We start from the raw sequence: 25,232 nt of genomic DNA, 5'->3' as shown, positions 1-25,232 counted from the left end.
CGAATTTCGAGATATACCACCTGGCAGGGCAACTTCAGTACGTGGCCAGAAGAAGAAACGGCAGAAGCCAGATTGATAAGTAGGGTCTGTGTTCCATTGTTTCTAAAAGAACTGATATGGCTACCTAAACTAGAGATGCAAGGACGAGCGGGATTGCTGGAACTAGGCTGGAAAACTTGGCGCAAAGCGTGCCAAGTAGTGGGAAACCCAACCTCATGCTCCCCGCAGGTACCACTCGTGGCGCTATGCGGAGAGGACGAGCAAATGATAAAGGGGGATCCGTAAATTCTGGGATCCGGTGGGCCTCGTAACCCTGGGAGACATATGGCAAGAAGGGGAGGTACTAGACTTCCAAAAGATTATGGAGGACACCGGAGTACACAAAGGACAATACATTACATATACCAGAATCATCAAACGAGTGGAAGAAAAGTGGCCCGAGATAGAACTAGCAGAACAACCAGACACAGTCATCGAAACGATGTACGATATCTCAGAGGGCGGGCACGAAATATCCCAAATTTACGAACTATTGATGTCCAGAGTGGGCAAGGAGCTGCTCCAACTGAGACGAGATTGGGAGGAGGAGGTGGGAGAACCTATGCAGGACGGGCAATGGGAAAGAGCCCAGAGATACCATAAGAAGGTGTCCCGGAATGCGAGGTTGCAACAGATCCAGTTATATGTTACCCATAGGGCATACATGACCCCCAGTAAAAACGCTAGGTTTTGAGGTACGGTGACACAGAAATGCCTCAAGTTTGGGGAGGCGGATGCCGGCATGATTCAAATGTTCTGGGCGTGCCCAGAGGTGGGAAGATTCTGGGGGGAAGTAAACAACGCCTGTCCCAAAAGGGGATCAAGCTAAGGGTGGATTCAGTATGGGCATGCATGCTGGGGGGTTTCACCAGACCACGTAACCTGAAGCATATCAGTAAGCTGAAAGACCTGGCCTATATCTTGGCCAAACGGAGAATTGCTATGAGCTGGAAAGCAGCCCAGAGACCTAGATAAGAGGTGTGGTCGAATTACCTTTTGAAATGGGCAGAGGCGGAGACGGTGGCATGGTACGAAGCAGTTAGCAGGGGAGGGGAGGAGGAAGCGGGAACCCTGATAGCATGGAGACAAATGGTGGGCACGATTTCGGGACCCTCCCATGTCGAAACTAATGAAGGTGAAACGTCTGGGAACAGCGAAGGAGACAAACCCTAAAAAACGAATTTTGCGGCATTGAAGCAGATGCTCCAGTTAACGGGGAGGGAGGGGGGAGGACTGCAATGTGTAATATGTTAATGTAATACCAAGAAACTCGAATACGGCAATGTCCTATTTGTTGGTTAAGTTTGGTGTGTTGTTTAAAAAAATAATAAAAATTGTTTAAAAAAATAAAGAATGATGGTAACTGATTGATGTCGTAACTGTGCTGTATTTAACACCATGTTTAAGTTGCCAACTCACCAATGATGGTTTATGGTTTTGATTTATTTTTCCTCATGTGTTGTAATTTGAAATCCTGTGAATGGAAAATAAAGTTAAAAAAAAAAACAAAAAAAGGTAAAGTTGCATAACCTTAATGTTTCCAGGGCATTTAAGTCTACCATGAGAAAACTAAACCATTGAGGACCGTCGATTTTCCTCTGTCGTGGTGATCTTGCCCCTGCAAGGAAACAGCTATGACAACCATAGCTAGATGGATTGTCTCCTGTCTCTCTCATTTGTACGAGCTGCAAGGTCACCCAGCAGCGGCATAGCTAGGATTGTCTAACTAGTGGTGCCTGAAGCTAATGTAGTTGGGTCCCCCTCATTGAAATTAACATCTGTAAATACCCATACAGCACTGCTGAGCGGGCATTTACAGATTTTGGGTGGACCTTGCCCGCTCAGGGCCCTACCCTGTCTACGCCTCTGTCACACAGTAGCTTCAAGACTTCATGCACATTCCACCAGAGGAAAGGCAGCACCAGTGGCATGTGCCTAGGTCTGGGCCACCCCACAAGCTTTTTGAAAGCCTTTATCTTTAGATGCTTCATCCAAAAGGATACATCATCCTGCCAAGATACTCTACACAGGCCTGTGCACCAACATGCTGTAATTCGTCAAGTCAGCATATGCTACGCCCCTTTCCCAGGGTGTATGGTCTGTTTAATCTGCTTCCCAACCAGGGTGCAAAGGAGGGACATGATGACAGAAAAAGAAAAAATGACCTCACCTGCCCATTGTGAAAACCTGAAGGTGTCTCCCTGGCTAGTCCCCGGGAAACTGTCATCCAGGTGGCCAGGACACAGCCATCGCTATTGGAACCAGTTCCTGGGGGTGGACCAGTGAGGGAGGATCACCTGGATACTGGGGTCTTCTGGGAGAGGGACACCGACGGGTGAGACGCGGTACCCCCTTCCTTCAACACCTTTTCCCCATCCTCTTCCATAGGATATTCAAAAACACTGCACCCCCCTTTCCCAACACAAACACTTTCAAACAACATGAAAGACAACGGACTAACACCAGAGCGGTTTACCTGACATGTCCCAATAAAGGGTCAGGCAAAGTCAGGCAACTGACCAGAATCAGACACACCTGACGGCCCTTTCCCTTCCCCACAGGGATAAAAGGTGGAGCAAGAGAGCACAGTACGAGCAAGGCAGACTGCATGACGAGACAGCTATCCAGACCTGGCAGTTCAAGAGGAGGAGAAAGGCGGCAAACATCGAGAGGACGACGAGGAGAGACACGACCTTGCCCTTCTCGACAAAACCCTGCAAAAACTCTGCAGAAGGCATCATATGATCGAGGACAATAGCCCCAGTGTCCTGCAGCAGATGTCAATGGTACGCAGAGCATATTGACGCTGATAAGCCGGAGCGAGGGAGACTGCTGCTTCTGTGGTACCAGACTTGACTCCAGTTAAGAGGAAAGCCAAGCGGTTCATCACAGCCGTTGAGTCGAAGGAGTTACCGATAAGAACCGGGCTGTGGTGAATGAAAGTCGCAAAGTGAGAAAAGTTCAAAGAACTGTAAAATTGTAAAGAGGAGACCAACTTTAGAAGGGGACCGACACCACGTGGGTGCTGCTCCGATAAACTCTGTTCGATCGCTGTCTGGGTAAAACTACAGATACCAGAAGGCTGTAGCAGAGCCGCCAAGATAGGTCAAAGTGGTTATACAGGAGGTCAAGCAAAATCTGCATACAGTCGAAAGCCTTTGACCTAACAACTGATAAGAAAGCAAGGGAAGTGAATCCCGCAAACATTGAAAGCAAATGTGAATGTGAAGTTGGCAAGAGTGAACCCCGAAGAGGGATGCTGACGAGAAGGGGGCAAGTGTAAAGTCCCAAGAAACAGTGTGTTGACAAGAGTGAACCCGGCCGAGGGATGTCCACTGGAACTGTTTAAAAAAGCCATTAAGATTTATGAAGGAAGGAAAAGCCAAAGTGTACCTGGAGGAGGGAGGCTGAAAGTAAAGAGGGGTCAGCGCCCAGAAGAGGGGGACCCAGGGTTGAAGAATCCTCACCCTAAGTAAAACCAGGAAACAAACTTTAATTTTGTTGAAGGAACGTTTGTTTTTGTTACTTGAATACAGCAGGCCCTCAAAGGCAAGAGACTTCCAAGAGAAACGAGACTTAGCCATCGAAAGCCCTGATAGCTGCAAGTGGAATGGTCGTCTCGAGCTGGGGAAGCTCGAGAATGAACAGTGATCCAAGATCCTACCTTACCCCTTGCTCAAAACGTGGGGAAGGGAGACCCAAGCTACCGTATGCTGACATATTATTTGTGAACACTTCTTTCTTTTCTTGAAAACTATCCTGCACCCTTTTTGCATTAGTTGTAAGGTTTAGCAATTGGTTTCTTAGTATAGGCGCTTTTTATTTGACACAAAGCTACTAGGACTGCCTTATTTTCATTTGATGGTTGATGCTTGCTCCCATCTTAGATTTAGGTTTAGATTAGGCATTTTCCGACCTGCACACAGTTTGATAAACACCCTTAACTGTGATGACTTGTGTCTGTCTTTACAGTTGCAACCATGATTTCCTTACACCATCCATCCCCACAAGCCAAGTTGGGATCAATCTGACATAATATAAGGAACAAAAATCTTAACAACAAAGGGTGAAAGTTGGGGTGCTCGATTTATATGAGGAAAGGTCTGTGTGACGGCTATTCTATACGTTTTAAAGTTGCAGTGCTGCTTTTAGAAATGTCCGAGGGCCTACCTGTGAGTGCAGGCATCTCTGTTGTGCCAGGTTGTGAAGGAGGAAATGCAAGGACTAAGACAATCAGAATATCCTTTACGTTCATTTTGTTTTGCTTCTTTGGCTAATCGTACTACTCGAACCATGAAGTCCATTTAACAGCTGTTATAATTCCTTTCTTTGGCAGAGGAGCCGGATGAGTAGAAACGCAGGTTAGAATTGTGCTCATATCAGGCAATCATTTACCCATATCTTAACATCATTTATTGTATTAGGCCACCATGCCACACTTTTTGAAGTGTCGTAGCATACACAGTCTCTCCTCGATTCATCACATGTATGTGATAACATCGCAACTCTGAATGATTTTGGGATAGCCGATTGGATCATTCCATATACCTTTCAGTAAAGGTATATTTGCTGAAAGCCCCAGAGTTAGAGATTCTGGGTGCTGCCTGCTTAGATGCATCAGTTGAATAAGTACCCAGTCCCACATCTCTACCACTAGGAGAAAGAGGCTGAGTACTTCCTTTAGAAACCCCACCTTACTGCAATTTTGCGATCTCTAAAAATACTGCAAAAGCAGACTTTTTTGCAAAAACACCCACATAAAGAGAGGGGACTGGTGGGCTAGATGAAGACCAATGGGCAAGAAAGCAGGGGGGGAGCAGTGGGCCAAAGAGGAAGTAGTGGACAAAAAAGCTGAGAGGGAGAAGTGGGCCAGAGGGGGAGTAACTGGCGCCAGAGAGTGACCCACTAGGGCCAAAGGGGGGAGCGACCAGGGCCAATGGGGGAGTGACCGGGGCCAATGAGGGGAGCGAAGAGGGATGGAAGACAGAGCAAGCAGCACATTGAGAGAAAAGATGGGGGGCAAAGAGTCTGATAGACTGGGAGTAAGCACTTAAAATGCAGAAGGACAAAGTCTGGGGCAAAGAGATACTGAGAAAAGATGAAGAACTGTAAGAGAAACTGGAGAATATAAGGTGCGAGTTGGGAGCTCAGCAAGGAGTGTGGCGAGGACTGGGGACCGCAAGTTGTGAGTTGGCAGTGTGACAGAGCTGGGGAGCATGAATACGACTGTCAGAGTGAGAGGTTTGTGAGTTAAGGTTGTGATGGAGAATTGGTGAGAGTAAGATCTCTGAAGCCATGAATGAGAAGGCCATCCAGTCCTGTTTTTTCCCTTTGGATTCTTTCCCATTTAAAAGATAGGAGAACTACAAGTTCCAAAGTTTCAAGCAAAAACAGGCCTGTGTGACAATCTCACGCACGTCTACGGGAAACCCAAGAGCTCTGGACTTGGTGCAGTGTTCAAGAGGGGGAGGGATGTAGGTTATTTGGGGCAATGGGGAGGGGAGAAAGGGAATATTTGTATCATTACAAATGATAACGAACAATAGTGTTAATAATAAAAATAGGCATGCGTGTCAAACCAAAAATATAGAGCACATCAAAGACTTTCCTGTTGAGCCTGGGACATCTGGTACTCTACTAAATTGATAGTTGAGCCAACATGCAAAAGGTACAAATAATGACAACCTGTCTCTCTTGCAAACACACAGAGACACTATCTCTTTCTCACCACCTGGCTCTCTTATACTCTGGCTCGCTACACCCTGCTGGCAATAAAAAAAAAAGTGAAACAAAATATCACAATAAATGCAATTTTGTGCAGCAAAAGGTCTTTTTATACCGCAAAATGTTCCAATTCATGCTGTAATATCCGGAGATCAAGTAGAACATAGCAGTCATGTTAGCTTTGACCACGTGTGCAACCTTGTTCTATGGTTAGAGAAAAAAGGACTTGCCATAAAAATGCTTTCAGCTCCAGAAAGCTGCACAGAAGATGGACCTGTAGCAGCTGAGCCATTCACTACATCTCAAACGTAGCATGACCTTCCCTCACTTGGATCCGCCTGCTGGTAGTGATCCCCTTTTCTGACTTGCCTTGGAGGTTCAATCGGAGCACATTTTACTTGTGAATTCGTGCTCTGACAACTGTCAGACAAACTCAAAACTAGCCACTATCAAATTAGAAAAAGAGGTCCAAATCTGAAACCAGAATGACTCCAAGAGATTAAAATGACTGCCACGAAAAGCACATTTGGTTATGGCCAATGGCACTGGAACAAGACAGGCTTTTGGCAAGGGGAATATCTTCCTGTCTAACTTTAAAAAACCGGACCAATACTAGAAACCAAAAAATATGGAGTAAAGATATTCCGCCCAAAATATAGAGTGAGGAATAAATGCAGGACTCTGCTTCTGCTTGCAACCACACTGGAAGCCTTAAAATTACTACCATCAGCAACAATGAACACTGTAGTTGTTCTTTTCTGATAGGAAAGGAACCGTTAAGGTACAGGAACACCTTTTCATCCACTCAAATTACTAGCAACAACAAAACACATTACAACTTAAAAAAGGCCAAATTTTGACATAAGGTTTGCTTGACTATAAATCTATATGGACGCCCAGCTCCCAAGAGTAGGGAACAAAATACTCCTGCTTTGAAATTATTTCTAGAGGCCATTAAGCAAGTATTCTACGACTTCTCCTTCGACACAAGGACAATAAATTAAAAAATGTCTACTGTGAGAGAAAGAGGAGCTGCCAATAGTAACAGCTACTGACCAGCCTCTCGTAAGCATCAGATTGTACATTGAAAAGCGTTCCAGGTATTCTTGCTTGACAAATAGCTATAATTCTAAGAATGAGAATCTACTGCATATCTTATGCCAGAGAGCTGGAATTACTAGATAGGTTAACATTATTTTATGCACAATAAATCTTGTTCTTTTTATTGCAGGTGGCTTGGCCTCACCTGTGCGGCGGCATGTCCTCCAGGCACCTGGCCGAAGAATTGACCGTAGGAGGGCCCCAGACCCTTTCATAGCATCCTTTCCTGTCAGCGTGAGAATGACAACCTGTTCCATCTCAGGGTTGGAGGCGAAGTTGCGCAGAGAGAGCATATCAAGTGCAACGCTCCCACACTCCGGCACCGTGCTCAGGCTGCCTCCTGTTCAGTGAGACAACCAAACACACAGAGTAAGGATGCAGAGTGATTCTTTTCTCATGTGCTGGCGGCTAGGAATAAAACCATTTTTAAGAACAGAGGCACATAGCTAGCACTCAAACTCAGGCCTCCTCAGCACTTTTCTTGAGGCCATGTGGCTACTGCAAGTCAATCCCTCAAACAGCACAGGTATAGGTCTATGCTCAAAGCAATACAACATTTGATGGCAGTATATTCTTCTGACCCAGAGGCAAGTAGATAGAAGACCGGTTGCATACCAAGTCCTTGTAAGAGGTTATCAGTGTAGTGTGCCACATGGAAGCACAGTGATGGCTGCAGCTCTGTGCCAGGAGGAATGCTTCTTCGAATCTCTGCCAGGAAGCCCTGCTCCGCCAACTCATTCATCATGCCTAGGAAAAGGGAAAGAGACATGGTGAGGTTTGCGAGGGCGAACGCAGCCAAATTGGGGCAAAATGGAGTAGAGCAGAAGAGAGAGAGCATGAGGCTTATAGTTTATATAGAATGCAAACTCCAATCAAATTGAGGATAAATGAAGATACAGGGCTGGGCCTCACACAAGGAATAGAGATAGATCCAATCGACCCATGTTCTGCCAGACTGAGGTCTGAGAGAAGAGAAAGGGAGAACAGAAGGGAACGCTCAGCGTGGACAGCTCAGCTTGGTTGGGCTAGAGGTGGATGCAGGCAAGAGGCATTATCACATTCGCAATGTGCACAGCAGCAGGAAGCTGGAGGATTAGTCAGGATGAGGCTCACGCATTGCACTGCACTGCACATAGACTTGGTTAGAGGCAGGAGAGAGCAAGAAAGACAGACAAGTTCGACTTGCTTTCCTCACATACAGTTTTTATACTTCTCGGTTTCTGCTAGCTATCTTCCCATGCTGAGGATTAACTTTCTCCCATCCAACTTGATCAAAATACATATATCGCCCAACCCTAAAAGCACTGCACAGGTTGTTTTTGAGAGGATATGAACTTATATGGGTCTCTTTGCACAAGTGATCCCTCCCTACAGAGAGTGGCACACAGGTTCAGAGGTACAGACAACACAATAATAATACAATAAAATACTTGATTGGCATGACAAGTTAGGCAAATATTGTCAAATATTACAGTAAATAAATGGCATACATACATGTTTCATTCTCTTCAGCAGTGATCATTTTTGTTTTCTGCTTTTTCTAAGCATCCATAATGCTTTATATACTTTTGTTTCTCTTGTGGCATGCACATACCTATTTAAAGAACCACAATTAGGTAATTGGCAAGTTTATAATTTGACCCCAGTGACCTCTAGCATTTTAGCTTGTTGTGCTGCCCTAGGCTTGCTCTCCAGTACATTGTGTATTGCATCTTTATATCCTGTTCTGACTCCTCACCAATTCCTCCTCCTGGCTTTGGTTTACTATGCTTCAGATGTCGGCACAGCTGCCTAACAGGCACAACTTTGTGATATACAGATCAAGGGATTGTTTCAATGCTTTAACTGTTTCATTTTGTAGTGCCTGATAGTAGAAGAAATTTGGTTACTGCTCTTGATATGGCACTAGAATTTAAAAATATGCTTTTGGATGTTACACAGTAGGGCGATTCGCCCTACTTCTTCTATGTACCCCTGGTTTGGGCAGTTTCTAAGCACGCTAAGTACCTGTTTGCGGAGCGGGAGGTGCAGGATTTCTGGGGAAGGTTTGTCCCGTTCTGCAAATACTTTTATTCAGTGTTGGGCCCCACAACTCACATCCATAAAGTAGGACAGGGGTGATGGAACTGTGAATCAACTTAACATTGTTACTTGTGGATTGAAGGACAGAATGTATTTCTTAATAGTATGGAATGCACGAAAGGCTTCTTCTTGAAGTATTTGTATTGCCAGTTTAAAACTTTCAGATGCCCATATTCTGCGACCTAGGTACGTGTGGTCTTTAACCAACCTTTGTGCCATTGCAGAGTAGTTTGAACGTGTTACTGTTGTTCTTTGCTGTACTGAAGAATACCATGATGTTGGTATTTTGTAAGTTCACCTATAGGGCCCAGATCTTACAGTATTATATGAGTAGGTTACGACTGTATTGGGATCCTTTCTTGGTGGGTTCCGGTATGACCAGGTCATCTGCATACAGAGGCATTGTATTCCTGAGCCACTCATTCTCAGACCCAGGGCCTCCAATTCCTCTAGCAATATAGGGAGGCCATTGATATAGAGATTGAAAGGGGTTGGACTGAGGTTTCAGCATTGTCTCACTCCTCTTACCTGTTTATAGGAGAACGGTTACATGTTAATCTTCCCCTTATACATAGATCTAGATTATGACATACATCGCCCCCGTCCCTATTCCAGCTTGGAGTCATTTTAGATTTAGTGCTGTGCACCAAATCAAATCCAATGTGTTTGGGTAATCTATAAAGCAAGCCAATATTTCCTCCCTGTTTTTATTCTTTATATATTTGCTGATAAGAGACAACAAGGTGCAGATATGGTCTGTGATTCAGTGTTTCGGTAGGGATCCTATCGGAATCTGTTTTGGTTTATGAGTGATAAGGCAGTTTTTGTAGAACCCTCTAATGAGGGATTTCTATTTATTAGAATTGTTGTTAGGGGCTGGTCCTACCCAGAGGTCTCAGAGCGCCTTACAAGGTTCAAAGGTTTAAATGGTGGGAGGGGAAACAGAAGTTACAACATGTTTTCTGGATAGGATAGAAAGATTAGGATAGACAAGTGGCAGCAGGGGTGATGGAGGGGCAGGGCTATATGTGGGGAAACAGTTATGTTTGAGGCTCTTTCTGAAAGTGGTCACAGGGGTGTGTGCGGTGCAGATGTGAAGAGGTAGGGTGTCCTATACCCGGGGGGCCCACTGAGTAAATGCTTGCTTTTGTGTGCAAGTTAGTTTGCAGAGTGTAATGTGTACGAGATGCAGCCTTGCTTGTCTGATGTTTGTGTGGGTGGTGGGTTTGAGTTTGTCATGAAAGTAAGATGGCCTTTGTAGTAAGTGGCTTTGAAAACAATGCAGAGTTCTCTGAAGGCAATTCTTTGGGGCATGGGGGAGCCGGTGGAGCTGGGCAAGATCTGGGGCGATGTGTGAATGTTTGGGTAGGTTATCGGCTGAGTCTGGCTGCTGCAATTTGTATGGCTTGCAGAGGGACAAGGGGGCTGCTGGGGCGTCCAATGAAGAGAGTAGTGCCATAGTCCAGCTTTGAGGAAACTAGTCTTTGTACTACGGTGTAGTAGTCATCAGTAAGAAGGGTGTGTCTGATTTTACGCAGGAGGTGTAGTTGTAGATTGCATGTTTTGGTGTCAGCAGCTATGTGGTGTGTGAAGGAAAGGTGGGGGTTGATGGTGAAACCAAGTGATTTGACTGGTGTGGAGAGGGATATGGGTGGATTGACCGTTCTTTGATCCAGGGGCTAAGTTCTACTTTTTGTCTGAGGGCAGATGATGAGGTATTCAGTTTTAGAAAGATTAAGCTTGAGGAAGTGAGTGGATATCCAGGTGGTGAAGGTGGAGAGACAACCTTTGAGTATGTCTAGTTGTGAAGGGGATTAGATTTGGAAGTATATTTGTGTGCCATCTTCCAATTGGTGGAAATGGATGTTGTGCTTGCTAAGGGTCTGGCCAAGGGATTCAACGTATAGGGCGAAGAGGAGGGGAGACAGGGAGTCCATGTACTTGACCAAGGTGTGAGGGGATCAAAAAGGGGACATGGAGACAAAGTCTGTCCTGTCAGTAAGGAAGGAGGTGAACCAGTTGAGGACGGTGTGTGAGAGTTTCACCTTGTGGGATAGGAAGTTGAGTAGAATGGTGTAGTCAATGGTGTTGAAGGCTGCAGAGAGGTCGAGGAGTACGAGGAGTCTGTGTGTCTTTTGTGATGTTGTGGAAGTCATCAAGAATGTGAAGAGTAGCGGTCTTAGTGCTGTGTTCAGGTCGATAGCCAAAAAATAGAAACCTTTTTATCGAAAAAGCGCGAAAACATAGAAAAGCTCTCGGAGCAAAACACAAGGACTCCCAATAAATGAACCTGTGGTAAAAATCTGAAGATGGATGCCAGCGGAGGGGCTTAGGGAGAGGGCAGTCATTGGCTGCGGGCAGTATGTCCTAGAGCTCAGTGATTGGTTTATAGGAGAAAGACAGTTTGCAAGTGAAAGTGAAACTGTTTTTCTTTTACCGAGGATTCCTGGCCTGACAACGAGGAATATTCATGAGCATGTGAATCCATGCCAGACCCCGTGCTGGAGAACTTGTTCTTCGAATGGATTGTGTTCTCCCACATATTCTTTATCTAATAATAGACCCCCAAAGAGGTTCTAGTATCCTCTGAGGAGGGAGTCAGAATTTTTCATGAAAATTTAGGAGTTCTCATAGGTCTGTGTACACAGAATGCAACACTGCCTTACCAAATAAGCCTTCCTGAATTCCCAGATTGAAGAAGAATCCAAACTGTAATGGTTGGTGAAAGTGTGTACGGAGGACCATGTGGCAGCTGCACACCTTTCTTCAATTGGTATTCCCCTCTGTAATGCAAAGGAAGTAGCCATGCCCTGGTAAAGGAGCCCAAACGCCCTCTGGAGGATCTTCTCCCGCTAGTCTGTAGCATTCAGATGTTGCTAGTTTTATCCATCTGTTTAATGATTGCCATACCCAACTTGTGGCCTTTGTAGCCAACAAACAGTTGGTCATCTTGTCTTAGTCTAACCATTCCAGTGATATAGAAAGTAAGTGCACGTTTCCGATCAAGCCTGTGTAGCCTCTCCTCTTCCTTCCCAGGGTGCGCAGGAGGGTAAAATGATGGTAATGTTATTTTCTGAGTCAGATGGAATTCAGATACAATTTTGTGTAAAAAGGTGGGTTTCACCTTAAGCTTGCAGGATAAAGCCTGAAGTTCTCTCACCCTTAGGGCAGATGTAATGGCCACTAAGAAGATGGTTTAGAAGAGTGTATAGGCTCGAAAGGAGCACACATCATAAATTTCAACACCAAGTGAGATCCCAAACCGGGGCTTGAAAATGGATCGGAGGAAAAACATTTATTAATCCTTTTATGAATTGTATTATTAGAGGAATTTTGACGTAATATACCTCCTCAGAAGTGCGCTTAAATATGGAAAGCGCTGCAAGGTATCTTTTAATAGTACCAATCTGGAGCCCCAGATTAGCTAGATGTAACAGAAAGGATAACACCACAGGTGTATTACATGTAAATGATCAACATTCTTATCTCTGCACCAGCTGCAGAATTTGTTCCAATGGCAGCAGTACAAAGACTTAGTTGCTGGCCTTCTGGCCGAAAGCAAAATCTCCATTACGTCATCCCGGAGGTCCCAATCCTTGTATCTTATCCTCTCAGAAACCATGCGTGAAAGCGGAGTGTCTTGACCTCTGGATGGAGAACCCAACCTTCCTCTTGTGAGAGAAGATCCTCTCTTTGTGGAAGATGTATTGGAGGGCAGATGGACATTTCCAGAAGGTCTGGGTATCATGTCCTCCTGCCCAAGCCCAATCCGGAGCAATTAGGATAATGGATTTCCCAAACTTTCTCAACCTCCTGATCATGTGAGGAATGACGTGGACTGGAGGAAACAAGTACAGGAGTGGAAACTCCCAGTCCACCACAAAGGCGTCTCCTAGAGCTCCTCTTGGGGGAAATTCCCTGGAGCAGAACAGTATGCACTTCCGGTTGACACTGGTCGCAAACAGATCCACTTGAGGGGTTCACCAAAGGGTAAAGATCTCTTGGGTTCCCTAAATGGTGAAGGACTTCCCGAGCTAGTTCCCACTCGTGGGAGACTGTGCTCTGCTTGCTCCGAGCGTCCGCCGCCGTATTCTCTTTTCTGGCTAGGTGAACTGCTGAAAGGGAAACTTCTTCTTGAATTACCCAGAACCAGAGCTGCATTGTCTATCTGCACAGTGGTAGTGACCCTACACCTCCTCTCTTGTTGAGGTAGTATATGGCCACCGTGGTGTTATCCGTCATTATTAGGATGTTCTTCCCCCGCACATAGGGCAGAAAGGCCTCCGCTCCAACAGGTTGATATGTATTTTGGACTCCGATGGAGACTATCGACTGCCGATTGTCAGGCCGGTTGTATGCACTGCCCACCCAGTGAGTGAGGCATCCGTCACTACTGTTATCTTCGGCCATGGTTGCCAAAATGGCTTTCCCTTTAAAATGAGGTCCACACAGGCCCACCACAGGAGATCCTGAGCAACTCTGTTTGGGACACAAAGGAGATCTGACATCCTGCCTGAGAATTGAGACCATTGTGTCCTAAGAGTCCACAGAGAGATCTCATTCTCAGGCACGCCTCTGGCACCAGAAAAATACAGGATGCCATGAGGTCGAGAAACCTCAGAAAGTCAAAGGCCGGGAGACACTGTGAACTCTGGAATTTAGTGACCATCTGAAGAATGTGTTGAGCCCTCACCTCTGGTGGCAAGGCTTTTCCCAGGGATGCATCTAGGACTGCTCCAATGAATAGGAGATTCTGTGACGGTATCCTGTGAGACGTCTTGAAGTTGAGGGAGAAGCCCAGTCTGTTAAGGGAGTGGCAGGTGGAAGGGGATGTTCCAGGGCCTGTTTGGGGGAACGTGTGTCAGGACCCATAGATTTTGCCCCTTCTGGACTTCCGGGTCCTTATCGAGACGGGGGCTGTATACCTTGTTACTCCAAACATGGCTGTGCCAAGTGACTTGCCTCGCACCAGCCTTCACGTTGCACAAGGCACGTTCTATAAATTGGCCGCGGCCCCGCGCGTCTCAACGCTATCATTAGGTAGTGACTTGATGTGTGTGTGCTGTTCAGCGAATCCACTATTCCTAGTTTCCTGGTTGCTTCTTCCTTCCTTTCACCCCTTCCCTCTAATTCTGCTCCCGGAATCCTCATCCCTAGCGACCGCTACCTTTTTCCTGGCCATCCTGGAACTGCGACCTTCCCGGAACTCTGAACGCGCTCTGCAGCCGGACGAGACTCAAGCGAGCCTATACAAGACCCGATCCGTCCAAAAGAGGAATCCTCCCGCGGAACAGAGCAAGAAGCGATCCCAGGTGAGACGGGGGAGATTTACGACAGTTTGAGACGCCAAACGACGGACACTGGTACTGCTATGGAGAAAGCAGTCCAGGACCTTATGCGTGGCATGCAAGAACTCACAACTGAAGTACAGAACTTAAAAGCTGTGAATGCTGCGTTAAAACAGCTTGTTTTGTCTCGCGACCCCGCTAACAAGGACAGCGTGTTACTGGGTGGAGTGGTAGACAAATATGATGGCTCTGCAAAATCCTTACGTGGATTCCTGGATTCCTGCTTGGTGCATTTTACTTTTAAGCCCTATTATTTTTCAACTTCCAGGGCGAAGGTGGGCTTCATAATCTCGCATCTCACAGGGAATGCGTTGACCTGGGCCACTCCCTTAGTCAACTCAGGAGATACCCTCCTGGATGATTATGATGGATTCATTCAGGCACTCAAGACTATGTTCGACCGCCCAGAACAGGTTTTTAGTGCTCAGGAACGGTTACTTGATTTCCAACAGGCATCTCAGGATATGCCAACGTACATTACTACATTCAAACAACTGGCCAAGGAAGCGGATTGGTCCTCAGAAGCAAGTTTCACTCTATTTCGCAGGGGTCTAAACGAGGATATTAAGGACGAATTAGCCAGGGTGGCTCGTCCTAGCTCATTCCAGGCTCTTATGGATCTTGCCATGCAAATAGACTTCCGAATCCAGGAAAGAAAGGCTGAAAGAAGAAAGACCAAGATACCCTTTCAAAAGAATTCCCTTGAGACTTCTGTAAAGGCCGATCCTGCCCCAACCCCTGACATAGATCCGGAACCCATGCAAATAGGAGCCTTCCGTGGGCCTATTTCCCCACAAGAAAGGATGAGAAGGATCCACACAGGTCTGTGCATGTATTGTGCCTCGGATAAACACCTTGTTAGAGAATGCCCTCTGGCCCCTCCTCGGTGTTCGGGAAACGCCAGCTCCCGATCCTAGATGGAACGAGGTGTCGGGAGAGAGATGTTTGCTCCACATCAATTCCATCCTTGAACTCTCCTGGACAAAACAATTTGGTGATACTACAGGCCTTCCTCTCGCCCTACAAGAACAAGACCTATCCCATTCTGGCTTTGGTGGACTGCGGAGCTATGGGAATTTTCATTGATCAAGACTGGGTTGTTAGTCATCATATTCCATACGAGACACGAAACACCATGCAGCCGGTGGAAGCAATTGACGAAAGACCCCTCTCTTCAGGACCCATAAGCCTGCAGACTAAAGAGATCCAACTTTCCATAAACCATCATCAAGAGCGATTTACATTCGACATCATTAAGTCAGCTCATTACCCCATTGTTTTGGGTATGCCCTGGTTACAAAAGCACAATCCGTATATCAATTGGACAGCAGGATCATTATTCCTGGGCTCAGAGTTCTGTATGTCCCACTGTCTATCCCTGGATCCCTCCTCGACACCTCCTAAAGAACCATCAAGAGACCTAAAAACACCACTCATGGTTTCCAATATCATACAAGTTCCAGAGGCCTATCAGGGATATGCTGATGTATTTTCTACTGCCATAGTTCAAGCCTTGCCCCCTCACAGGCCCGAAGACTGTGCCATAGATACAGATCCCTCAGCAGTAATTCCCTTCGGCAGAACGTTCATTCTTTCCGAACCTGAGAAAAAGGCCCTTTGGGAATACCTAGACACCAATCTTGAAAACGGCACCATAAGACCCTCGAAATCTCCAGCGGGTGCTTCGTTGTTCTTCGTTCCCAAGAAGGATACCAAGGAACTCAGACCTTGCCTCGAATATCGAGGCTTAAATCAATGCACCCTCAAAGATCGGTACCCACTGCCCCTGATCTCGGATATCCTGGAAGCTGTGAGAGGCGCCGTAATATTCGCGAAGTTGGATCTCCGGGGTGCCTACCACTTAATCCGTGTCCGCGAAGGAGACAAATGGAAAACAGCCTTTAGAACACCCTTTGGTCACTATGAATATCTAGTCATGCCCTTTGGACTAGCTAATGCTCCCGCTGCCTTTCAGCGTTTTATGGATAGGGTGTTCTCTGACATGTTGTTTCTCTTCGTCATTGTCTATCTGGATGACATATTGATTTTTTCCAAGGATCCTCTAAAGCATGAAGAACATGTAAAGGCAGTACTACAACGACTTTGTGAACACAAACTTTTAGCCAAACCCGAAAAATGCTTGTTTCACGTTACTTCTGTTCACTACCTAGGATTCATCCTTAGCCCAGAAGGAATTGGTATGGACCCTTCAAAGGTAAAGGCCATACTGGCTTGGCCCGCTCCCACATCTGTGAAACAAGTTCAATTCTTCCTGGGGCTCGCCAACTTTTAACAGCAGTTTATTTCTAACTTTTCCGAGATCGTTCAGCCGATCGTTGCTCTCTTGAAGAAAGACACCCCCTTTATCTGGTCTACACAGCAAGATAAAGCATTCCAACGATTGAAGACAGAGTTCACGCAAGCCCCCATCCTGGCCCAACCCGACATAAATCACCCATTCCTAGTGGAAACGGATGCCTCTAACTACGCCATAGGAGCGGTCTTGAAACAGGAACTTGAGGATAAACTGGAACACCCCATTGCTTACCTTTCACGAACCCTGACTCCCAGCGAGACACACTATTCCGTCCTGGAGAAGGAACTGTTGGCCATCCGCCAAGCCTTCACTGAATGGCGACACCTATTTCTGGGTGCTAAATATCCGGTTCAGGTCCGCACAGACCATCGGAATCTCCAAATTCTACAGTCGTTGGAGTGCAGAAACAGTCGTCAGGCATGTTGGGCCTACTTCTTTGCCCAGTACCAAAAAATCCAAATCACTCATGTTCCCGGATCACAAAAGATGATTGCTGACGCCTTATCTCGACGTCCTGACTACGTAGCCACTGAAGACAAGACTTATCCTAAGATGTTTCCCCACACTATCTTTGTAGCTCAAGCAGTCAACCTCCTGGAAGAAATCCGAGTGCAAACCCAGTCCTCTGACCTCTGGAAGGATATTTCAAGGAAGAATCCATGGAATCTAAGAGTTGAGGAAGGATATTTATTCAAGGACAATGCACTGGTCATTCCTACGCAGAAATTACAACAAAGGATAATAAACCTCTGCCATGATACCCTTCACTCCGGTCATCGTGGTATAACTAACACCCTCAGTCTTATACAAAGACAGTTTTGGTGGCCTGGAATGAAGACCGACGTACAACAGTACATCAAGGCTTGTGCTATCTGCGGTCAAAACAAACATGATAACAAGAGAACGGCGGGTCTTCTACTGCAACCATCGCTGCCAACAAGACCATGGGAAATTATTTCTACAGACTTCATTGTGGAATTACCACCTTCCCGAGGATACATGACTTGTTCACTCATATGGCTCATTTTACACCTTTGTATAACTACCATCCTCCTCAGAACTTGCTGGAATCTTCCTGGAACACATTTTCCTTCTTCATGGACTTCTTTCCAAGATCATATCGGACCAAGGACCTCAATACGTCTCACAATTCTGGAAACATCTGTGTCGTATTCTAGGGATCCAACGCGCTCTCTCATCAGGTTATCACCCACAAACCAACGGAGCCACAGAACGTGTAAATCAAACTCTGGAGAAATATCTTTGTTGTTTTGCCACCAAGGTTCAGGATTACTGGTCTCTCCTCATAACCCTGGCCGAGTTTGCCTACAACAATTCCGATCACTCAGCACTCAAGGTCAGCCCTTTCTATTGCAGTCAAGGTTTTCACCCTTCAGTTTTACCTTCTGTTCTTCCACATCCCACTCCAGTACCTACTCTCGACTCATGGATTCAGACTCTCATCAACATACACAAGGATTCCAATGAACAATTGAAAGAGGCCCAGACACGCACTAAGCGTTATGCAGACTCCAAAAGAAGACCAGCGCCTTCTTATTCTGTTGGTGATCAAGTCTGGTTGACCTCGAAACTATTACCGCGACATCTACGGCCAAACAAATTAGCCCCTCGGTACTATGGACCATTTTCCATAAAGGAAATCATCAATCCTGTCTTATTCCGACTCAAGCTACCTGACTCCTGGAAGAAAATACACCCAGTCTTTCACACTTCCCTATTGAAATCCTACATCCAATCCACCCGAAAATCCTGCAGACCCAGTCCTGTTGTTGTGGACGATCAGCTGGAATACGAAGTGTCCAGAATATGCGATTCCAGGTATAAACAGGGTCGACTTCAATAACTGGTTGAATGGAAGGGATATCCTCCTAGCGAGAGAACCTGGGAACCAGTTTCCAACTTAAATACCCCGCGATTGCTTAGAAGATTCCATCTCATACACCCGGGCAAACCTGGTAGAACAGGTCTTCGGAGGAGGCATGCTGTCATGACCCATAGAACTTGCCCCTTCTGGACTTCCTGGTCCTTATCGCGACAGGGGTTGTATTCCTTGTTACTCCCAACATGGCCGTGCCAAGTGACTTGCCTTGCACCAGCCTTCACGTTGCACACAGCATGTTCTATAAATTGGCCACGCCCCCGCGGCCCCGCGCTTCTCACCGCTATCATTAGGTAGTGACTTGACGTGTGTGTGCTGTTCGGCGAATCCACTATTCCTAGTTTCCTGGTTGCTTCTTCCTTCCTTTCACCCCTTCCCTCTAATTCTGCTCCCGGAATCCTCATCCCTAGCAACCGCTACCTTTTTCCTGGACATCCTGGAACTGCGACCTTCCCGGAACTCTGAACGCGCTCTGCAGCTGGACGAGACTCGAGCGAGCCTATACAAGACCCGATCCATCCACAAGAGGAATCCTCCCGCGGAACAGAGCAAGAAGCGATCTCAGGTGAGACGGGGAGAGATTTACGGCAACGTGCCCTAATCAGCCAATCATCTAGGTAGGGGTAGACGTGAATACACCCTCTGGGGCTTCCCTCTTAAACAGCCCCCCTGCCACTCTAAAACTTGAGGAGAATCATCTCTGGTTCCGGAAGCACTTCAAGACCTTCCTCTTTGCTTCTGCCTTCATCCACTCTCTCCCCTGGTGATCTGTTCTCTCTCGGCACTGTGCACCTGGCCACCCTCTGTCCTCCGGGCCCAGGTACCTGCTCACACTGCCACCCTCCTGCACTTGCCTCCGGGCTACCTCTTGCACTGGGGTCTGTATCTGTACTCATACAGCCCCCCATTTTTCTTTCTGCACTTATCTGACCTACCCACTCTGCTGCCTTAAACCCAGCACTTGCCACTTGCTGACTGAACTACCATTGTTTGTTGCCTTTATTTATTAATTTATTATTATTTATCTGTTTCTCCTTTGCTCCGCAATCTCCATTTATCCCCCTTCCTTGCACTTTTCCCAGCCCCCTCTCCCATGCAATTGCGCATTCTCAATGTCACTAGGCCTAGTAAGATTGTTGTTTTTGTCCTCCCCTGTTCCCCTTCCCTTGCCTTGTTGCGCTCTGAAACACTTGTGTATGAGTGTGATAGAAATATAATTTCAATTCAATGCAATTCCTGAGACTCGCTGCCACCACCGCCATTAACTTTGTGAAAACCCTTGGGGCGGAGGTCAGCCCAAATGGCAGAACTCGAACAGATAATCCCACCAACGGTGAACATCAGGTGCCTTCTGTGCTTGTGATGGATTTGGCACATGAAAGTAAGCATCCTGAAGGTCCATTGATACCATCCAGTCCTGAAGCTGGAGGGCCTAAAGGATCTGAGAAAGGGTAACCATCTTGAACTTGTCCTTCCTGAAGAACTTGTTCAAGTCTCTTAAGTCCAAGATGGGTCTCAATCCTCTGTCCATTTTTTCGCAATTAGAAAGTAAGGGGAGTACCAACCCTTGTTCCTCTCAGCTATAGGTACTGGCTCTATAGCACCTTTCTCCAGCAGGATTAATATGTCCTGCACAAGGAGCAGATCTGGAACTTTGAAAGAGCTGTTCCCCGGTGGATGACTCTGGGGCTTTTTTAGAAAAGGAAGGCAGTAACCCTGGGCAATTGTTTCCAATGCCCATGCATCTGAAGTAATAGCCTGTCATTCTTTCATATGCTCTCAGAGTCTGCGTCCCACTGGGGTCTTGTGAACTAAGTCCTCCGAGAGGTTTTGCGGTGGCTGACACAGTGGCTGATGGCAAAGTAGCCGCTGCTGAGGCGGTCCTAGCACCTCTTCCCCGTCCACCACAGGGAAATCTTCTTTGGCCTCTTTAAACTGACTGTCCTCTCCCGCTTTCAAATGTGCAGTAGTAACAAAAAGGACCTACCCCTGCAGGGGGTACCCGTGGGAAGATTTGGAGGTTGTCTAATCGCAGCACCAATGGATTTGGCTGCTGCCTTTGAAGTTTGCAGTTTCTCCAGACTTTAATCAGCCTTGCTACTGAACAAAGGTGTGCCATCAAAGGGCATGCTAGGATATACACTGCCAAAGGGCATGAGTCAAACTTACCAATATGCACGTGGCATTTGCTGACTTCAGTGCCATACTTCCAGCCGAAAAACCTTTGCTAGAGTGTCGTAACGCTTATCCTCTATATTAGGAGGGATAGTAGGGAAGGCATTTTGTCTTGTGGTTGAAGTGGCAGCCTGTACCACCAGACTTTCCGGAGTTGGGTGCTTTGATAAGTTGGTACTTATGCGCTTTTGTAAAGCTGCATGAAATGGAACAATTGGGTAAACTGGACTTGGTCTACTCCATCCCATGTACTCAATCACTCTCGACATTAACTGCCTGTAGGGTACTTCTGCATGATCAGATGGGTCTGATCTGGCAAACTCTACCTCTGGTGGGGTGTCCAAACTACTGCATTATGTAGGCACTCTTGAAGGTCCTTTATCCTGGAGTTCTTAGATAGCAGGGTTTCAGGAATTGATGGTGTTCCATATTGTAGGCCAAAAGGTCTGGACTCATCAGATGCTATTTCTATGTCCTCATAGATCGAGGAAAGAGATTTGAAAAAATCAGCCCTAGGTAAAGGGATATATGAGTTTTCAATGATACCCGATGGTATCATGACATTAGTTGACAAAGGTGCCGAGATTGTCGATACTGTCGATGTCAAGGGCTTTTGATTACTTTTTCTTATGTTTTTGTGTCGATGGCGTAGAAGAATGGTCTTTCGGCGCCGATGGCGTCAATGAAGAGTCTTCCACCGCCAATGGCATTGATGACTCAGTCCTCGAAGGGACTTTTTCTCGACTCAAGGGATCCTTAGAACGCTCGAGGAGTTTTGCTTGCCGGGCCCAAAGGCATACAGGTCTTACTCTTATGCTTATCAGGTCTTTCGATCGGAGCATGGCTTTCGACAGTACTCGAGGGGGTCAAGGCCGCATTCTCAAATACTTTCATTATCTTAAGCCTAAATTCTTCCCACTCATCTGACGAGAGTGTTTTTCTTGGACATACGACCCGTTCCGGAGAGGAACGTGAAGACAACGAAGATGGCGACCTATGGTGCTGTTTCTTCAAGTGTCTTGACGATGACGATTGGTGGGAGCCATTTCGTGAACCGGATCTTTTACTTTTTTTACGGCAAGGAGAAATAGTTCTCAATTCGTCTGATGTCTGTCTTTTCGACAGAGTCATCGATGGGGACTTATGGATCCTATCTGCCGTAAGTATCCCTCTGCGCTCTGTCAGGGCGCTCGATGTCATGGACAGGCAGTCCTCACACTCAGACGAAAGATGAGCAGATCCCTGGCACCACAAGCATATTATTTGGGGGTCTGTAACGGACATCTTCAACTCGCAATCACAGCATTTCTTAAACCCCGATTTCGGAGTAGAAGACGCTGATGATGAAGCCATTTTTTATCGAAGATTTCTCTCGAAGATCCTCACAAAGGAACCGAAGCGTACCGTATCCAAAGCATTATCGTGGAAACAAGGAACTGAAGCCAATGGATGCTGCATGCGCTATGTATACCTTCAGTGACGTTGACATTGAGACAGAGACTTCCGGGGAACATCGAGCCGACAGGCATCGACACGCAGCGCCCTCTGCTGGAAACCTTTATAGAAGTGGCTCAACTGGATATTGGAAATATCATGACATAAGGAATACGTGGGAGGACACAATCCATTCGAATGGGAGGTTTGAACATTTGGAGAAGTAGGTTATGGCAGGAGCTTGGAGTAGGTTGGCAATTTAAAAGGGATGCTTTAGAAGGAGTTTGGGGAGACGGGCAGGAACGAAGGAGCTTGGAAACAAAAGAGGTAGAAGACACATCAGGAAGGAGTAAAACATGAGATGGTAGGAGGAAGACAGGAGGTTGTAGGGGAAAACATTGGGTGGTGGTAGGAAGAAGATATCAGCAGAATGAGGATATGAAGAGGATATAATCAGAAGATATTAGGCGGTAGCCATAGTTGTGAACCTTATAAGGGCTAGAGTGCCCACCTTTTCTTTTTGTTGAACCAAAAATTTGGGATTTTGCATTACCAGTTGGTGAGATACAAAAAGACAGGGAGAGCGATAGTTGCAGGTGTCATTAGAAGAAAAGGAGAAACCATCCTGACTATTCCAATGCGGACATATTTTTGTTGGGGGCTGTTAATCATTTTGAAGAAGTGTTTTAAGAACTTTGGAGAAAGGCAAGAAAGTGCAGCATAAGACAATCTTAGGGGAGGAGAATTTGGGTTGTAGTTCTGTCCAAGTCACTGAAATATCAGGTTTTCTGTACAGAGACTGTTAAGGATAAGAATAAAGCCCCTTCAAACCTTACTCCAGGCCTGGCCTAGTCGGTTGATCAATGAACGCAAACTGATGTAGCTTTTAGGTATCAAATGTTCAGACAACGGGCCAATCTAACAATTCAACTAATGAGCATGTAGTAATAATAGGGAGATTGTGATTGATCAGAATCATTTTAATCTTTTCCAGCTTACAAACTATATTCTCTAATGTGCCACACTGTGTACCTACAAAGTTCCACAAATCTACAATCTCTCTTATGAATACTGTAATTTTTCTGGTTGACAACAACAAAGGGTTAGTCCATGATGAGGCCCCCAGATCTTCCCTGCTCATTGGACTGATGGTCCTTTTCTGTCAAAAGACACAAAGAGATTGTCTGGTGTTAACAAGGAGGTTCCTCCAATTTGTGAAATAATTGCTCCAGTTGGGCAGTGTTTTATCTAATATCCCTGTTAAGATTCTACCTTAAGGTTGTTTTAATCACCCATTACAAAATGTTGATAAGGACTCATTGTTTTACAAGTCAGACATAATAAAGGCTTCCTTGTGTAATAGTAGGCAGAAATCATATTCCAGTATTTCTGTGGGCGGCTTTAACAGTGATTTTCGAGTAAATCGAAATGTGAATACCAAAATTGGTGTTCCAAGTTGCAAGGTTTGAAGGACTTAGAAGATGTTAATGGACTTCTGCGCTCCAATTCCTTGACTGAAGAAAGCAGAAGAGATTCAAAGAACCAAGTAGTTCTAAAAACATCTGTAGCGCAGTACCCGTGGTCAAATTGCTCTAAAAAGAGGTAATCAAACTTATTGTGGAGGCTCAGTTGTATAGGGTTTTAGAACCTTATGACCAGAAGCCTAACAGAGTTGGAAAAGGAGTTGCGTAAAACATGATAGGTATACTGGAAGTTTCTCACTCTACATGGGCAATTTCGTCATTGCATATTACTATATTAAGGGCAAAAATAGTTCAGTTACTCCAGATAAGGATACATTCTGTTGGAGTCCAATAGGCCCTAATGATTATTTCAACTAGAACATGGGACTGGTGGTATGTAGTTGTCCTGGCCATTCTGGTAATAGCTGAGAAAAAACATTTTCCAATATCCGTCCATTAGGAAATATCACTGCAACAGAATAGTGTGATCATTTTTGTTAATTTAAAGAGATTAAATAAAAAATACCACCCGCGGCGGGTTCCAAATCTCTCCAACTCTTATTGTACTTGAAAACTGTGTTTTTAACAGAAATGTTTACGATCATTGACGAACCATGGTGTACCAGGTGATTAGTATAAAAAGACACCAGACACATGGGCAAAATGTTAGAAACCAGCTCTTTCAACATGACTACTATCTGAAACCAGGCTTATATGCTCTATTGTCCCAGTTTATAAAAAAAGCCAATGCTGCAATCCAAAATGCCACAGACCAAATTCCACAAGTATATATCTTTAAAAGTAATATTAATAATGCTTCTTGATAGATTAAAAACCTGTGTAAATGCAAATAGTGTTTTTTCAGACTGACAACTGAGGATTTAACACCTGACCAGTGCATGAATGTGTCATTAGCCTTAAACAAGTATCATGGGATCATGGAGGGTTCTCTATTCTTGCTCTTCAAGGACTTTTCAATAGCATCCGATAAACTAACTAGACAGGTTTAATGGACAATGCATCATGATATGGGATGCGGAGGCACCTGTTGAGCATCATCATACAGTTGTAAACTAGGACAAATGCATTAATGCAATATTTGACATGGGGCAGATAAACAGTGAATGTCCCATATTTATCTCCAAAACTGATTCCCCTGTTGGCAAATGCCAATGACAATGCAGCACTTTTGAATAATTCCATTACGTTTTGGTGACCAGTGTCATGGTCATTGGATAAATCGTTTCGCACACATAGGGAATTTAATATTAGTCTCCAGGGCTGGACAGAATATTATCTGGATGTTTGGTTTACTGTAGAAATAGAATGCAAGTTTAATTGGCAACAACAAACTATTCCCAGGTAATTAGGCACGCTGCAGATGTCAAGTAACTGAAGCCATTTGTAAGAACCCTGAAGGCGTTTCCCTTGCTAATCCTTGGGGATCCCTCATCCAGGTGGCTAGGACACAGCCATCGCTATTGGATCCAGTTCCTGGGGATGGACCAGTGTGGGAGGATCACCTGGAAGAGGGGTTTTCGGGGAGTGGAAGTGGGACACCGAAGTGTGAGACGCAGTAGCCCCTTCCTTATGACACCTTTTCCCCATCCTGCTTGGTAGGATATCTAGAAACTCAACCCCCCCTTCTT

General features: G+C 45.7%; 1 protein-coding gene across 2 annotated transcripts in view; it reads right to left on the bottom strand.

Moving 5' to 3' along the window:
* Positions 1-25,232, bottom strand: part of DNAAF8 (dynein axonemal assembly factor 8) — a 1,512,143-nt gene that overhangs the window by 492,786 nt on the left and 994,125 nt on the right. For both annotated transcript variants that reach the window (XM_069646874.1, XM_069646873.1), the window contains exons 19-20: positions 7,480-7,611; positions 7,010-7,204 (exon numbers count right to left, since the gene is read on the bottom strand). In XM_069646874.1, coding sequence (XP_069502975.1) covers positions 7,010-7,204; positions 7,480-7,611 — 327 coding nt within the window. The remainder of the gene's footprint in view (positions 1-7,009; positions 7,205-7,479; positions 7,612-25,232) is intronic.

Source organism: Ambystoma mexicanum, chromosome 2q (genome assembly GCF_040938575.1).
Source record: "Ambystoma mexicanum isolate Mex_15411 chromosome 2q, UKY_AmexF1_1, whole genome shotgun sequence".
NCBI classification, from domain to species: Eukaryota; Metazoa; Chordata; class Amphibia; order Caudata; family Ambystomatidae; genus Ambystoma; species Ambystoma mexicanum.
The sequence above is the reverse complement of the archived record's forward strand: the minus strand, read 5'-3'. Positions and strand labels throughout refer to the sequence as shown.